The sequence below is a fragment of the Pyrgilauda ruficollis genome, unplaced genomic scaffold, assembly GCF_017590135.1.
Source record: "Pyrgilauda ruficollis isolate IOZ18807 unplaced genomic scaffold, ASM1759013v1 scaffold23, whole genome shotgun sequence".
Taxonomy (NCBI): Eukaryota; Metazoa; Chordata; class Aves; order Passeriformes; family Passeridae; genus Pyrgilauda; species Pyrgilauda ruficollis.
In genome coordinates, this window is record NW_024522539.1 from 1,339,924 (window position 1) to 1,358,424 (window position 18,501).

Sequence of the window (18,501 nt, forward strand, 5' to 3'; positions counted from 1 at the left end):
CTGAAGATGCCCAGAGGGCACACTATGGAAATTTTATGTTTGCAATAGAGTGAGTTGGCAAATCAGTTTTCATTTCTGGTTCCCTAATTGTTCTAAGAGAAAGAAACGATGTTGGCTGGAAAAGCATCTGTTAACGATTCTTAGTACAGGGAGGGGATTAATCAGATGTCGCAAAGCTAATCAGGGACAGAGCTCTTCTAAGCAGCCATGGAGCCATCCTTTAGAACCTGATGTGCTTGGAACTGAGTCTACAGACATTCTCTTTTCCTCTCTGTGTCAGGATTACAGCATTCCCCTTCACATTGTGTGGTGCTGCACTTACTTTCCATTTTCCTAGAGGGGTTTTCAAACTTCCAAGGGAGATTATTCATGCAACTTCAGTCCTTTGCAGATTTGATCACAAAATATTTTTGAGTAGTTTATCTTAAGCTCAGTATTTCTAACATAAGTATTCACTTTTGGAAACCTCACTTTCTGATGCTGTAAGTAAAAAGGAACTATTTAATCAATCTATCTAACTTCAAACTTTTCTTTTTATCAAGATTTTCCTTTCTCAATGCTATGATTTACTTTTATTACTGTGATATCCAGGAATCCATGTGCAAAACTAGAAGATGGCCTTGCTTCACAAAGCTTACACTGTAAATATGTAAATTGAGTCAAAGAAATAAAACTTTTTTCTGATTAAAAATAAAATAATGTGTACGAAACACACTATAAGGAGACTGGTGAAGAAATGGAACCTTTTCAAGTACAGCAGTGCTGTGCACAAGAGCTCTGCTGAAGCAACTCTCTGGTGCAGATCTTGGATCTGATGTCACCACACCTGCACTCATGGGTGTCATGTTTTGAAAAATGTCCAGCTTAAATAGAATTCCTTTTAAAAGCATTACTAAAGGCATCAAAAATTATCTTTCCATCAAATACTGCCAATGCTGTGCCATATTTACCTTATTATAAACAGAAGCCCTCTTCAGTAGTTTCTGATAATGTAGGGAAAAGCTTTTGTTTCCAGCTCCCATCTTCTATCTCCAGGCCACAGTGTGAATCCCAGGAACTGGAAAGTTTCTCTGGACATTCAACATCCAGAAGCTGGGCTTGATCCTAAATCAGCTGAACTTCTGCAATCTGGAGTTGGTGACAGGAAGTTTAAACAAGTGGCTTGAGATGAGGATCAGCCCCCATCATTACAAAAAAAGCTTCCTGTGTTGTCTTTTTTGCTGTTCTTTTCAGAAAGCTGCTGTGAAACACACTGCTGTGATTCCTTTTGAATGTGAGAAAAGTGAAAGGAAGCTGCATTTAAATATTCCATCCCCAGGAACGTTAGTGTAGCTTATACATGAGCATGATCTTCAAACAGAGCACAGGCTGTCCTTGATTTCAGCAGGGTCACCTTCACTTGCATCGTGGGCCTTGGTTTGAAATGAAATCTGAAATGTGTTGGCCCTCTGGGACCTCTGCCTGGCCTCAAGGACAGGTTTGCCTTCAGAAATTTGTCCATATTCATCCTGTTTTGGTGAGAAACAAAGAAAGGATTGTTGTTGGATTCACTTGATAAATTTTGGAATAAGAATGAAGAAAGATTTTGTTTGAAACATCGATAGTTTATTCAATTTGCTACAGGAGTGAAAGTTTTCTAGGAACATCTGTGTAATTTGGTTTTATTAAGTGTTGCATTGCCTAGCAAAGACAGCCAGAAGTGTCATGCAGTCCAGATGTCTCCATCGATCTACTTTTGATCTTTTAGGAACAACATTTTTGATGCCTCAATCCTCACTCTAACACACAGCATGCACTCTCTACCTATGGAAATCAATCAGCAGTAGAGCTGTGTCATTTGCTGTCAGAAAATAGGATTTTCTTGGCATGAGACCCACAATTCAGGGCAAGTCAGCAATCAGAGAACTACGGACATGTAGCAAGGCTACCAGATTTAAAAATAAATATATCACAGGCTGATGGAATTTGTACACAAAGAAATTCACTCAATGCCCTGAGTGGGTAACCTACAGCAAAATATGCAAGTGCTGTGATTTTGAGGTGATTTTCAGATAGAAATGTTTCCAATTATAAACGTGTGAGGGTTTTTTTCTGATAATGGCTCATTTTCTTTGACATTTTCCCATGTGTTTCCTGTCTCACTGTTTAAATCAAACAGCTCCTCAGCCAGTGTTGGAACCTGCAAATTCCTGGTCTCTTGGATTGCTACAGTCACAGGAGGAAAGCAGGGGTGGCTGTGGCATGAAGCAAAGCAGTGGTACTGTACTGGTGGAATTTTTGTGGTGAGGCTGGGAATATCCCCCAGGAGTTGAGTTTCACCCAGTTCTGCCACACCTCTCACCTGTCCAGCTGTCATTTACTTCTCACCTTCCTCACCTGCAGGGCACTGAGAGTTCCTCCAGTCTTTCTGTGATGGAAATGTTTGTGATTTACCACTTTTAGTGAATTTGCAGCTCTGTGCTTCACACCTGGCAGCTCATTTTCCATTCCAGCACAACTCCCAGGAGAGCTCAGACTGCAGGCAGTTACCCAGGAGTGGAGATGGGGCATTCCTGCCTCTGTGCTGGGTCTGTTTGGTGCCCTCACAGGTGGTTTGATAGGCCAGGTTATGCTTTCCTCTTCTTCTGCTAGGTCTGGCTGCTGCTCCAGAGACTGGCATGAAAGCTGGAAGAGATAGGGATCTTAGGTACAAGCTTCTCCTCTATTCCCAACCTGTCAAGAATTTAATTTCCTCAGGCAACAACAAAGAAATCCCCTGAAGTTAAGAATGGAATGACTGGGGAAAGCTTTCACTGGTTTTGGTACTTCTGTCCTCAAAAAACCTGGAGCTTCCTGCAGGCAAAGCCTATTTGACTGCATTTGGTTTTGCTGGAGTGAGGTCTCCTAGGCTGTGTACAGAGAGAATGAAGGAGCATGCCAAGAGTAAATGTTAGTATTTCTGCATTGCTTAGAACAAGATAGTGCTGCTCTTTCTGAAGGTGCCACATAGAGCACAATTTGCAGACAAATTAAGTTTGTTGGTTGGATGAATCAAGTTCCAGTAGAAAATTAACAAGTGAAAATGTATTTCCTACAAATTGCTGGGAAGAGTTGGTCAATTTACCAAAATGGAAGGAGTAGACAGAGGGCACAGGAGGGAAAAAGCTTTCCAGGGTCACAGATTCTGCTCTGCTGATTCAGGATCTCCCTTAACCTCATTAACAGTTTGAACTAGTGCTAATGATTGTTTTGAACCCTGACTGAGGCAATGGGAAATCATTTACCAGAAAATGTTAAATGCTGAAATTGTCCCACAGAATAATATTGTATTAGAACATTGATCAGCAGAATTGATCTGAGTGTAACTCATTCCTCTCAACATGGCAGAATACAATGATTATTTCTACTTGAAGCAATGACAGAAAATGCATAAAATTGGTTGCGGGCCTCAAAGGATCAACTATCATCAATATTTAGCTGATCCCTGATGAGTTCTCTCTGGGCTCCAATTCACATTCTGTGAAGGCAATGAGAAAGACTGAGCCTTAAAACCGTCTTGGTGTCTGCCAATCAAGGCAGGAACCTCCCTTGGAACAGAGAACATGACCCCTTTCCCTCAGAATTATTACAACTTTGAAACTGCAGGGCTCCCAGGCAAGGAGATGGGCAGAGGAAGAGCCGTTCTTTCCTAGCGTGTGTGCCAAGGAAACCAGCAGCAGCACACAGCGCAAACGCCGTCCAGCCGCTCCCGCCGCGGCGCTTCCCCTTCGCTGCAGTTCCGGCCGCAGCCACAGGGGGCGCTGCCGGCTCCCGGCCGGGCGGGGAGGGGCGGCGGTTCCGCCAAGCCTGCAGGGGGCGCTGTGGCGCGGGCTCAGCCGCGTTTCTCCCTCACGCGCGGATGGCGGGTGGGATGGATGGTGAAATGGGCTGCGGCAGCAAGCTCGGAGCAGAGCTGGGAGGGCAGGGATGGGCAGACCCCAGAGTAGCACAGGAAATGTATCAGAAACTCTGCAGCTGTAGCAGGAGCTGTGGGGTGTCTGGCGGGTAGTGTAAAACCTGAAAAACCCGGAGCAGTGGCAGAGAAATGGCAGGGCTGGGCAGCGGCAGCCAAGCTCCTGAACACGGCTGGGAGAGGCTCCTCTGGAGGAGGAAAGGAGTTTCCCCTGAGGCGCCTGAGATGGTGAGGGTCCTTTTTTAGTGAGGTAGGGTGTTAATAAGGTTCTAGTACAATGGCTGCTCCCACAAGCAGAGCTTCACTCAGTGTAGGAGACAGCAGGAGATGGAGCCTCACAGTTGTGGTGAATTCTCCCCACAATGAGCACAGCCTGTCTCCCCATCGATCTGACAGAAGAGAAGACCTCCCAGGTAAGAGATCAGCAGCTGCACCCTTCTCCTACCTTGGCCATTTCTTTCATCTGTCTTAGATACTGGTTATTATTGTCTCAGCAACAGCTGGGACAAAATTCCATGAAAGAAAGGAACAAAAGGAAAAATCCTAATGCTCAACAAAGTGGTAAGGGATTTGGGAGTGTGACTCACCTTAGAGGGTCAGGATTTCACCAGAAGGAGGAATTTCTCTCTTTGCCCCAAGGTCAAGCCCAGCCTCTGGTGTGCCCTTTTTCTGTGGAGCCCTGGGGCTGAGCAGGAGTCCCTGTGTGGATGTGTCTAACCTTGGTCTGAGGTGTGAGTTAGTCAGGAGCTGTTTGGATCAGGCATTGTCTTTCTTGCAGGATTTGCCTCCTTCATATACTGAACCCCCTCCTGCCTTTGTGCCCAATTCGTTGGCTGGGGCTGAGCTGTGACTTTATCTCCAGACTAATGGATCAGTCTGCTCTTACCCAGCCCTGTAAACTATCCACTTTGCAGGGCAGATGCACTCAAGTGCTCAGAGTCCCTCAGTGCCTTTCTACCATCCCTTTTTGTGCCTTCAACTCCTGCACTTTTTATTAACACAGCCAAAGGTACAGCAGAGTTCAGCTTCCTGACCCCAGTTGTGCTCTCTGACATTTGCTGCTACGAGGAGGCTGCTCTGCAGCTCTTGCTCAGACAGCACTAAATGGTCAGTGCTATCTCCCATTCCCTCTCTCCACCAGAGCAGATGAAACCAATGGGGCATCAAAATGCCACAAGAACTCTGTTAAATGTGTGATTTCCCCGACCTCTCCTTTTGCAGGCTCTAAACTTCTCTGTCACTGTCACTATTTTATGGTCAGTGATGCGATGCCATTCCTGTCTCAGGGATGTGCTGCTCCAGCTCAGCTGCTCCTCAGAACCAGCCAGACTGGGATTCCAAACTGCCCCACCAGTCTCAGGGCACACAGAACAAGTGACAGTCTCTTCCCTACCCTGCCCTTCCCCTGACACAGTTTGCTTCCCTATTCACTCCCTAGAGTAAGGCCTAAAGCAACAGATTGCAGTGTGGACTGAAGGAGGTTCTCATCAGTGCCAGCTCCTCAAGTGACAGTAAACTGTGAGCATTCCTACTGAAGGGCCCTTGAAATCTCAACATTGAGATCTGGATGGAATTATTCCAGGACCCCTAAACTAGTCCATGTCACAAGCCTGGGACACTCAAGAATGTGGAAGGTTCTGTGTTCACCTCGACAGTGATCAGAACCCCAGGCTGTTATTTACCTGCTGATAGAAAGGGTAAAAAACTACCATGGAGTTTATGCTTATTAACAAATCTTCATGTCCCAGCAAATGGATACAGGGATTTACTGATCTGTTGTCAGTGATGGCACCGACACATGTCAAATTCTGCTCTTGGGAAAAGACAAAATCCTCAAAATGAATCTCCACAGTTCCTTTACTTCAAACATCCACAAGTCATGTCTGGCCTAATCCCTGAGCTTTGGCTGGGTGTCAAGACTGAGGATAACACAACCCGGAACAGATCAATACCTCACTGAGGCAATGGTCAGAGATCCCCATGTCCCTGACAACAAAAAGACCATTGATTCTGTTCTGATTGCATTGATGCAGAGTGTCTAATTCCAAACCTGCAAAAGAAGTGCTGGAATTGCACCTACAGGAAAAGGAGCTGATCTTGTGACCCACTGATTTTATCTGCTCTGCATTAGTCTCATCTTTCCTTTGCTCACATTGATCTCTTTGGGTTTGTGTTTTTCACTGGTACTTTCATGGGAAGATGAAAAAGAAGGGTTGCTATGCACTGAAACAATAAATTCCTCAAAGCCTGAGCAGGCTTTGAGATCTCTTCATCTTTGGAAGTTGTTAAACCTTGCATGAAAGTGCTTTCCAAGGTGATAAATTAATGGATGTATCCTGAGTGATGACCACAGAAATAGACATTAAGCAATGCAAAGCGCTATTATCCCACTTCATTGAAGCAATTATCCAGGAAACCATCAAATCAGCTTGATTCCTGATGGAAAGTCAGTGATTTAGGGAGGAAATCATCCATTCCACAAATAAGCAATAATCTAAGAATGAGGAAAACCTACCTGGATGCATTAGCTGTTGTAATCTTTCTTGTGCTATCCAACCTCCCTTTCCTGAGCACAGCCAAAAGCTGACTACAGGCTTGTCTAATGCAGCTGATACTGTAGACTCAGCACAAGCTGGACCCAGGCCAGTACATTAAGATGGAAGCACCAGAGAGGCCCTGAGTGAACAGATTCCTAATGGATAAGGAGCAAGAATCTTTTTCATCTTTTTTCATCTACTTTGACCTCGCTGCATTATCTGAAACCACTAGACATAGGATAACAGCTATTTCACCTAGCAAAAGTGGCACGAGGGAATGGAGGAATGAGCTAAAATGGCCCAAATTATTTTAGGGACACATATTAAATATTGAAGGAGAACATCACTTTTTCCATTAAGTTTCTGCTTTGTTTAGTCCAACAACTACCAAACATGGGGCAAACTGGTTAAATAATCTGAAGTTAAAATTCCAGCACATAAAAGAAAAAAATGCAGGTTTATCATTGGTTCACAGAAAATAAATGAAATTGGTCTGAGTTTGGGCAAGATTAGTGTATAGTGAAGAAAACCTGGCAGAGGTAAGACAGAGGAAAGAAGATATTTTGAGGCAATGACCTTGTGCCATGTGTGCAGTCCAAACAAACCAGTTCATTCTGTGCAGTTCCAGGCGAGTGCCTGAATTTCTCATTGTGTCTCATAGCAGCGTCCATATTTCCATTTAGCAATGTTTTCCATTATCATAATGTATCTCCAGTTATTTATGCTTTCTGTCACCTCCTGGCTGCCCTATGATCCTGGGCAGAAATCCCACAGAGCCCAGGAAACTCCAGCGTGTACGGAATGCTCCGGCACGGCTCTCCTGCAGCGCACGCTGCTGTGAGCAAGCACAGCTCATGGAGCCTGATTTCTGTTCTGCTCTGGGTCCTTCACACTTTGTAATTACCCTGATCTTTGTTTTGGAGGGATTTTGCTTTTCTGGCACAGCAAAGTGGGACAATGGCAGATGGAAGTTGCTGGGTTGGTAGCTGTGAACTCCCACAGGTTCTAAGGACCACTACAAATGTTACCACACTCCAGTGCAAGCACAAATCAGGTTGTTTGTGACTCTGTCTTTTGTGAAATAAATGTACAGGTTATATTTTTGGACAATGAAAATTTTTCAAGTTAATCACTCCGTACTTGTTCCCCTAGGATGAAACTCTTCCCTAAATGCATCTCAGCCTCTGGGAGAGAGGCTGATTGTGGATCTCAGTGGGTGCCAGCGGTCAGTGGGTGGATAATGTGATAAGCAGGGTGGCACAGAGGGTGTAACAACAAAGTTAAACCCTGCAACATCATAATTTGGGTCCATACAGAGGAATGCAGCATCAAGGAAGAGAGAGCAATCTCTCCATCCCTGCTTTTTTCTAGGATGAACTCCCTGTGGTGCCCCTTTGCTGAAGGAACTCTGCAGTGGAAATATTCTGCAGTCTGCTCCACTGAGCTCTTCTCCTCATTGCAATATTCTGGCCACTTCACACCTTTGTGGAGAGGGGACATAGACAAACCATTTATCATATCTGAATTCAAATTCTGGACAACAATTAAAGAATAAGTACTAGTGTTAGAGGAATCCATTTCTCTAACATCCATTCCTCAGTGCAGCCATTTCAGGTGTGAAAAGAGTTTAATCTTTAGGTCTATTTCCCTGAGGATTGACCTTATATGCTAAAAAAAGCCCAGTCTGTAATTATAAAGTAAGTGATAAGCATCAAATGGATTGTTACAGAACCCTTTTGTTGCCTTTATTGCATGATAAGGAGCAGTTGCTGTGTAACCTTGAATGTGGGCAAATAACTCATGCTAAACACATTGCGACAAAGATGGCATTTTGGCAGGGCTTTGATGTAGGTCATTTTATTACCAGGCTGAATCAAGCTACAAACTGATGTCAAACTCATGCCAAGAATGCTAATAACACACTGATCAATGAGGTGCTGGATTGCTCAAGTGAAGTGGTCGAGGGAAAATGCAGACTTAAAAAGTCTGGAATTCCAAAGGTTGAAGTGCTTGGGCTATTATACTGGGAGGAATTATATTCCTTGCATTAGGACAAGTTTTCTTTACTCCAGGGGCCTTTAGCTGAGTGTTGAACAGGACAGTGTCAGAAAGTATATACTTATCTTTATTTTTCTTGACCTTTATGTGCAAGTAATTTTTATAGTTCCATTAACTAGTAGGATCATTTGCAAACCACTGTACAAAGTGTATTATGAAGAATGCCTTGGGGACCATTGTATCCTATTATGCTGAATGTTAATAGAATGAAAAATTAATTTAAACTCTAAAGACTTGAGCAAGGCAAGACTTCCCTTTTATAGGAGAAATTCAAAATTTTATTTGCTATGGTAAAACTTTAGAGCCGTACCCTAATATGACCTTTATAAGCCTGATTTGAATCAGTCAGTGCAAGAGTCTGATTGTTTGCCACTTTAAATAAAATTACTCCTGTCAAAGCGTCTCTGTTTAAAAAAGGGGGTTTTCTGTGACCCCCACATTTGGAATTAGTCACTAGTGAGCTCTGAGCTCACAGCTACTTGTTTAGCAATTAATCAACCAGAGATGAGAGAGCCCACGGTTCCAAGAAGCATCTTCACCTTACTTGAGTCTTTAATTGCTCATTAAACATCATCATTTTCAGCAATGTGGGACTTCAGAACACCTGAAAACAAGGATACAGTTCTTTATAATATATTTTTTATTATTTTTTGTGTGACTGAGTGCTTTAGAATGAGGAGTTCTCTCTTGAGTCTTGCTGCTAAGTCTCACATTGCACTCTTCCCATAGGACTGCAGCTAGACAAGAGATCAGGGAGACTTCATTGCTTAATTAGTTACTATTATTTCATATTTATGTTAACATAGTTGAGGTGTGATAAATTTGTGTGGAAATTAACTCAATTTAGAGCAGTAATGTGCAGGAGTTCTGTTATTTGGAAGAGAAAAGAACCAGTCCCCCATGAACCTTCTTACTCACAATGTTTGCCTTGAGGTGAGAAGGTGGCCAAGTTAAAAGGGTAAAAAATGCTGTACATTTTACATGTTAGAGTGATTTATTATTGCAAATGTCCATACAGGCAACAGCAAAATCTCAGTTTTGACTTCCACATCTCTTATGAAACTAGGATGTCACATCAATGAGAAATGTGCTCTCAGCCAAAGCTGTGCAGCACACAATTCCTAAGGTATCCCTATCCCAGCATATCCTGTATCTTTTAGCACACTGTAGTTTGAATAAAAACCTGTGAATTTGTGACTGTTCTATATGTGAACTTCTCCCTGTTCTGGATAACCAGCCATTTTCAAATGATTGTTGGAAGGTGTGTATATTTTTATTGGGCTATCCTGTTTATCTAATATCCTGTCCTGAATTTCATCCCACAGCTGTAGAGTAGGATGCTTCACTGTCTCCAGAAAGCCTAACTCGAGTAAAATAAATGCACAAAAGATTAGGACAATTAGTGACTAGAGATTAGCTATGAATATTTCATGCCCACTGCAATACTGTCTAAACACAAGATATGGAATAAGAATAAATTGCATTTTTGACATGCAGCAAACGTAGAAAGGAAATGATTAATTTAGAAAGATCTTGCAGTCATTTTAACGAGGCAGCGTTCTAATCACTGGTCACGTGGGATCTGCTGGATAAAGAGCAGGAAAGTTTGTCCCGCAGGATTATTCTAAATTCACCTGCATTTTGATGTTGGATTTCAGTATTTTGTGAACAGCTCAGTGGCTTTTGTCTGCAATGACCCAACCAGAGAATAGCTAGAAAAATGTTTCCATGAGCTTTGATGACAGCCTGGGTCCAAGGTGTCATCCAGTCTGGGAGTCCAGCCAGTGTCAGGTGCAGCAGGAGTCATTCAAAGTGACAAGGCAGAGGTGGAGAATTTTTGGTGCAGGAGGGATCTGGGAACTGAAAGGGCTCCAGCTTTCATTCCACCTGCAGATCAGGGAATTATCTTTGGGATAACCCTTTTGTAGTCCAGCTTCAGGCAGTTCTTGGTTAAATAAACTCATTACCCACGTTTCCCATCTGATATAAAAACACAGGATATACAACCATAGATTATATATGATCTATATAGTGTATTTTATATATATGTACATACAGTTTAGTACAGTGACCTCATTGCCACTGCTTCATGCTTTTAATAACTCATGCATGTTGGTCTAGATGGAAATGATGTGTTCCAGCTTAACCATCCAATCTGAATCTCTGACACAAGGAGTTTTTGGCAGTGTCCTCAGTGGTAAAATGGAAACAAGGTAGTAAGCAACAAAGTTCAGTCTTTAAATCAGTTATTCAGTGCTCTCCAGGTTCTTTAGTATGTGATGAGCACACACTGGAAACTGTCAGACACTGAAACAGCACAGGAAAGGGAGTTCTAAAAACTTTGAGCTGTTCCTCAGCCAGCCTGTTTGTCTTGGTTTGAACTTGAGGATATTGAACTTCCAATATTGTACCAGTGACACCAAGAGCTGTAGTTATGGAAAACTGGCTGACCTTGAAAAGACAAAAATGCACTTATAGCCACTGCATCATGGAGTAAAATTATTTATTTTCTTGGAGCTGTTTTTTAAATGAAATCTATTTTGGATCTGAATATACTTACAAGACTGAGCTCCATTTTGTCTTACGAGCAGTTGCAATTTGAGTGCGATATAAGAAGCTGCTGTTCTGTAATATAATAATAATAAATGTCAGTTTGGTAAAAACTTTATTATGAAGCAAAACTGCTAACCAAAGGAATTTCTGCTGTGTGAGTTTTTCATTACAGGGCTGAAGTGACAAATGAATTTATTGCTGTCAAGAGACCTATATTTTATTTTGGTCACTTAGCAATAATTAAATCTTGTGAGTAATTATTTTTTTGTGTGTTTGTTTTGTTTAATATTTTTGCTTAATATTTTTAAACAAAATATTGCTCTCTAAGGCATTGTTTAGGGTATGTTTAGCAACCACTTAATATATTTACAATGCTGTGTGTTGTTTCCTCTCAACAGCACTGTGCACAGAGGAGTGTGTGCATGGAAGATGTGTCTCTCCTGACACGTGTCACTGTGAACCAGGCTGGGGAGGGACTGATTGCTCAAGTGGTGAGTAAAGATACCAAAATATGATTAAAATATGTTTTGCTGTTAAAAACCAGGTATTATAAAGCAGTGGCCTTAGAACTTGGATGATTGGAATGGAAAAATGAGCGTTGTCTGCTGGTTATTTTGTAAGAGCTCATAGTGGGTTGGAACAAAATGACCTTTAAGATCCCTTCAACCCCAATCATTCTGTGGTTCTATGAATATGTGAAAATACCCTTTCCCAGGATAATGACATGGGGCTTTTTTGGTTGCGTTTTACAAAGAACTGTGAAATGAAGTGGAGGATGCTGTTAATGCTTTTGCTCCTGTTATTAGGATACCAGTACAGATAATAGAGCTCTATAAAGAATTTTTTTTTCTCTCAAATCTTTAATACAGGGCATTTTTCATGAAGTACTCTTCATGTGTTGGAGTGTTGGAGTGTTTCGAAAGCACTCTCTCCAGATAGAATTCTTGTCCTGTTCAAGCCAGGGGGAGTTTTGCCATTGACTTTTCAGGCAGCCCAAATTCTCTCCTCTGACTTACAATCCATTCCTTAAATCCATACTGCCAAAGTTAGGGAAATGGGAGTTGGGAGTTCTGCACCTTTTGCTAGGGAATTAATCCACACTTGAGGCTTTCAGTTCTTTCAGCTGGCAAGGCTGTGTTTGTTAAACTCTCTTAATTGGGAACAATGAGTTGAAGTTGTTGGTTCATGCTGGAACGGAACAGGCAGCACAAACATCCGAGTGTGACGTAACACAGGCCTGAGACATTATTGACAAAACAGGAATAAGCTTGATAAATGGAGTCAATTTGTGCATCAGGCAAGTAAATAAAGCTGCATGGGTAGAGATGCTGTGAAATGGAACTGAATGTGTTGGCTTCCTCCCTTTCTCCCAAATTGATTGGAATCTTAAGAAAAGGAAGGTAACAGAGAAGGGATCTATAGAGGGGGAGTCAGAAGGAAATGGGAGGTAAATGTGCCTGAGGGTGAACACAGCCAGAGGCTGAAGGCAGCAGGGCAGATTCCTGGATGGGTTCCTGGGGTTTTGTCTGCACCTGTGCTGAATATCCCCTTGATTCCAGCAGAAAAGGGAATAGGGAAGGGAGCAGAGAAGAAGGACTTTAGTCCAGAGGGGATGTGGATGCTCCAGCTCTGGGAGTGTTCAAGGCCAGGTTAGACAGAGCCCTGAGTAACCTGGTGTGGGGGTGGCATTCCTGCCCGTGGCAGGGGTTGGGATGAAATCATCAGTGAGGTCCCTCCAACCCAAACCATTCTGGGATTATATGACTCCAAAGATGGAAACAAAGGCCATACTATAGGGTTTGAAGCAACATTTTGGGATTACCTGGAATGTGGACAAGGGAAAAACTGGTCATCATGATATATTGAATATCTGTCTTTAAAAATATTAAAAAAAAATAAAAATAATACCATATATTGTGAGATATTGTATAGATTCTCAGGAACTCACATAATGTTTTTATTTTTCTTAGTACTAGATTTAGTTTATCCTGCCAGTGAGTATTTGTACAGTGCACATGCACTAACAGAAGTTAAAAATAATAATAAAAAGGCTATGACAATAAGCACATACAGATACAGATTATACATTTATAGACATGTGCACTCACAGGGTAAAAAGCACTTCATTCTGTGTAAAAATGGCCAGCAAAGGATAAGATGTCAAAGTACAGAATGGTCTTGTGGACTAAAACTACCCAGTGACTCTTATTAAATTGCTCTAATCTTGCAAGTGGAGATAAAAGAAAAAGAGGGTTTTTCCTATATTGAATATTTAGCTTTTTAAAGTAATTAGGAATATTAAAGCACTGACAATGATTGAGATAGAAACATTATTCATAACTTTTATTTCCGTGCTGGGCAGGGATCCAGTATATTTCATTTATGAGGTTTCAGTGGTGGAAAGAGAAGTGTTAGCCAATTCCTAAATTAAATATGCCCTGTTAACTTTTATAAATGATAGCCCAGGATTAGCTTCAAAATTTAAGCTTTCATTTTATTAATATAATTAGTGTGTTTGCTGGCCTATAGTGCCCATTGTCTTTCATTGCACTTGTTATATGCTGGGTAACACATGTTCCTGCCCCAAGGTCTGATCCCACAGGCTCTGCCCAGTGGAATGCTCCTAGGAGGGAAAGTCAGTTTTACTGCACCGGAGAGCTGCTCGCATTTGTGCTTGACACTAGAAATTTGGGTAACTGGACTATTTATTGTTAAGATACTTTGTTTAAATTCAAAGGTTTAAAGAAACAGATTTCAGCTGAATACAGCACATTGTTACTCCCAGTATTTCCAAGAAAGGCGGAATCTGGAAGCTTTGCCTAACTGAAGTTAGCCATGTTTTTCTGATACCTGATCCATGTGTTAAATCATATTTTACTGTTATCCAGTTATAATGTGGAAAACAATTTTCATTTCTACTGGAATAATGTGTCACCTGTACCTGCTTTCTTTCTGTTCCTTCATGACTGATGACTGCTGGGTAACCAATGAAGGTCACATGTTTGCAGAGCCAAAGGCTGTTTGGGATGTTCCTGCACGGTGCGCTCAGGACAAATTGAGGCTGGTGGTCAATGGTGCCATCCCAAACCCGTGGGGCTCAAGAACTTCCCAACAGATTCCTCAGGATCAGGGACTTGATGCAGTCACAGGCATATTGCTTTTCATGTTGGCTGTTTGAAGCGCTTTCACTGGGAGAGGGATTGCCAGCCAAAACACTTCCTTTAAATTTAGCAAAGCTCCCAGGAGCTGGAATGGTTTCCTGAATGATCTCTCCTGAAAGCACTGCTGAGAAAGGGAGCCTCCCTGACACTGGGGGTCGTGTGTTGTCATTTACTTGGGAAAGATCTAAGGATGCTCACTCTTCCTGAGATACAATTTCAACACCCTGCAGACACAGCCATTATAACTTTCTAAAAGTTATTTCTAACTTTCACTTGATTTGATGGGTGAAATTCAACCATTAGCAAAGCTCCAGCACAAGGTCCAAGTGTCACTTCAGAACCAGAAGTCAGATCCAAATATTCTTTCTTGGTGTGCCTGTGCCTGGAGAGGGTCTGAATGCTGACACTGAGCCCCAATTTACAACAGAGAGGCAAAGTTGTGGTGTAAAATGCAGTTCCCCAACATTACCGTTCTCCCTTGGCTAAAATATTCTCAATTAAATGTTTTGAATAGTTACAGCTGCAGCCTGTAGTCATGCAAACAATTTAATCATCTTGCTCAGACTTGGTTTCATGCTTTCCTAGAACCCAGCCTATAAGACAACAGTTACAAAACTTGCTTTTCAGTGCAGCTTTCCAGTGACTGATCATGGTACGTGTTAAGAGTTCATCTGTTGTCAAGGTTAAAATAACTTCAGATGAATTGCTAAACAATTATAAAAAACCCCAGTGCCATATTCAGCTCTGCATGTCTCTGTACCTGTGTTTTACTGCATGCTGTTGTACATCTGTCCATGCCCACAGGCCTAGCCTTGATTTCATGCTGTAAAGCTGCAATATATTAAGGCTTGATTACCATAACAATAAAAAGAGAAGTAATGAGGTATTAACTAAAGAAGCTCTTGAACAAAATGTTTTCAGCATTTTAATGATGCTAAAAATTAAAAGGAAAGTCCTTTTTAAAGACCACTGCATACCTTTCCCTTCCCTTTTAACTTGTTTTATTGAATCATGCCTGTTTTGTCCATGCAATCTGCACTGGTTTTTTTTTAAATACAAAGCAAGATTGCAAATGCTCTGTGTGAACTTACCTGCTCACCTTTCCAATTATTTCAGAGCAATTAGTTTCAAACAGTATGATATACTGGCTTGAAGTTCTGATGGGGATATAACTGCCTGTTGGTGGTTATCTGGCCTCTTCTGGGTTTTGCTCACAGCCATCTGTATTTACAGGCCCTTAAGCCACCATCCAGCAAAGAATGTAAGCTTATCCTTACACAAGTAGGACTTCTCATCTGCTTTAAGTATTTAGGTGGTTGTTAAATTAGTTTTGAAGGAACAGCTAAAAAAACTTCAGTAAAATTAATACAAAGCTTTAATTGAAATCATCAGGCCTGTGAGGAATAAGGTGATCTTTCTTTCAAGATGTTAATCAGGTAATTTTTTGAAGACCATTTTGATTCTCACAAGCATTATTTATTGTGAGGAAGGTCACAGAAATCTTTCGGGTTATAGGGCATTCTCAAAAAAGGGGCAACATGTAGGAAAAAGAAAGTTCTGGGCAAGAACCCCAAATTAAAAGCAAAAATCTTCCAAAACTGTGTGTGCCAGGTTGAGAAATTTCCAAGTAAACAAACACAGAGGTTGTAGTAAAAAAATAAAGTGGTTTTCAAAGTGTTTGATTTGTTATTGGTTTTGAGAGAAAACACAGTACTTTCCCAAAGTGCAATTAAAGAGATGTTGGCATAATAACACCAAACCATTTTTCTTGCTGTGTCACCTGGGGAGAGAGATTATAGTGCTGCTGTCTGGCATAGCCTGATCCATAAGGTATACATATGGATAACATAGTTTTCCTTGGAATCGGTGTTTTGTACAAGCTGTCATTAGGAACAAGAACCTATTTCATCTTTATCTCTTTGTCAAAAATAGCCAAGGTCATAACAACAGACTGTTGTAAAATCACAGCAAGATCACTTTTAAGGGTATAGCCCTGGAGCAGCTGGAGTGCCTCAGTCCTGAGACTCGTGATGAATGGGAACAGCAGATTCTGTGCTAAATCTGAACGGGGTTGTTTGACAAGCCATGGAAAGCAACAGCAGAACTCTCAGGAGAAAAATGAAGTGTTTTAAAGTGAGGCTGTGGTGGTTTTCAGGCTTGATTTTGGCATTCATGTTCTCCAACTGCTTTGAACTATTTCTGAAGAGGAAATGAAGTTCAAAGGAAAGATCTCTGGTTCATGAATTCAGACTCAAACAAAATTCATGTGGGAGGCTGATCTGCCAGAATCATTAGCTGATTTTTCATCCTCAGACTTTTAGGACAGGATTAACCAGGAAACCACCTGAGTCCACGAAAGAGGTGCAAGACCACAGCTCTTCGAAGCTGTTGGTGGGCTACTGCTTAGATCCAGAGCCTGTCTCTAAGGGACACCTGTCCATGGCTGGTCTGGGATTTGTCACTGTGGGGTTTGTACCTCAGTGACTGCTGTATCCAAGTGCCAGATGAGGTCACAGAACCAGGTACAGTGTCCCCGTTTCCACCACAGGCCAAGTGTTTCATTTGCCATTCCAGCTGCTGGGTTTAGAGGCAGCTTCTAAAGATCTGTTTGAAGTTGTTAAACTGCAATTGCGATCTAGTCTTAATTATTGCTTTAGCTGAAACAGGATTTCATATCCATAGCATGTGGACTTCAAAGTTTTAACACACTTTTCATTTAAGCCAAGCTCAAATTACAGCTTAATTTTGATATGATTTGCAGATTCAGTGACAACTGCATCATGCAAAGAGATGCAAATGTACAAAATCAAACTCCAGTGAGGCTCATAGAAGGATCTTTCCATAGCAATTACAGAGTGGAATTGATTTCTGTCTCTCAGTTCTAACAATTTGCTCTTCCTTAAACTTAAAAAACACCCATTTCCCTTCAATCACTGCTGAACTGGTGTAATCAGGTAAACAGCTTGTGTTTAATTTTTGCCTCTGCTGGATGTTGGGCCCACGCACCAGGGCTCAGGCCCTGGGTTTCATGTGTTCCCAGGCTCTGTGGCAGCAGCTCTTCCTGGGCCCAGCCCACGCAGGACAGCCTGTGACAGGGAATGAGATGTAAACACAAGCTGCTGTGCAGTGCCGTTGGTGGCACAGCAGCATGTCCTGCATGTATTTTTACACAGATAATTTGGCTGCATTAAACCGGGATGATCCGTCACTTTTCATTCGGTGGGAATATTTTGTCTCTTGCTGAAGCTGTTGATATCTGCCCAGTCATTTGTGGCAGTTTCTCCTCACTCTGTGAGGGATGTGTATCCTGTATCCTCTCAGCTTCCATGAATTAACCACTTGGGAGGTACTGCAAGCTTGTGGGAAGGTGCTGGAGTCATAAGAGCCTGGGCTTCTCCCACAGTAATAGGGCTGGGCAAAGGGCAAGGGTTGATTTTGAAAAAGGAAAAGTAGATCCAAGATTTACTCTGGGAAGGAACTGCTTTCTGTACTTCATTGTGATTCATTGGTGATGAATAGATCAGCTGCCAGTTGTTCTAAGTCTTGTACTAAAGTGAGTGAAAAATAGAAATTCAGCACCCTGTGTCCTTTTACTTTTCACCTTCATCTTCCCTGTCAGAGTCTGGGAAAGTTCTTCCTTCCCTAAATCAGCTGGTTGTGTCTAAAGCCAAGGTAGTGACAGATCATTTCCCCAGCACTCCCAGCCCTCCTCTGAGACTCCCTCTTTTGGATGATTTGAAGAGTCAATTGAGCTGACCTGACTCTGTCTGTTCCAGTCCCTGGAGTTCTGTCTTCCATCTCGTGCCTTGCTCTCAAGGCTTGATCCAGCCTTGTACTTCATACATATGAATAGTCATTTTAAAGTCAATAAGGAGCAATCTTAACTACTTTAAGTTAGATAAATGCTTAAGCCATTTCCTGAATGGGAACTTGTGAGATGAGGTGGAAATCAGGTTGGTGAGGATCTCTTTTATGGGGGCCAATAGTTACTGAGTGTCATCCAGGATGAGCAAGGGCATGAACTTTGCTTGGGTCTCACAGCTGACAAATGGGAGGTGAGAGGACAGGTAAGACCCAGTGACCACCTTGGCACAGCCCCTGGTGAGCTATCCTTGAGCAGGATGGAAATTCTGTGTTCCATGGAACTGAACTGCAATTCTTTATGCTGGGTATCTCTGCAAAATCAGTTTGAATCCAACACTGAATTCCTGCTGAAAACTGAAAAGGGAAGCTGTGAGCAAATCTTATTGTTTAAAGCCTT

General features: G+C 42.0%; 1 protein-coding gene across 2 annotated transcripts in view; it reads left to right on the plus strand.

The window, feature by feature from the left end:
- The window catches only part of MEGF11 (multiple EGF like domains 11), a 188,864-nt gene that overhangs the window by 12,708 nt on the left and 157,655 nt on the right, over positions 1-18,501 (plus strand). For both annotated transcript variants that reach the window (XM_041469049.1, XM_041469050.1), the window contains exon 4: positions 11,478-11,570. In XM_041469049.1, the coding sequence (XP_041324983.1) occupies positions 11,478-11,570 (93 nt within the window). The remainder of the gene's footprint in view (positions 1-11,477; positions 11,571-18,501) is intronic.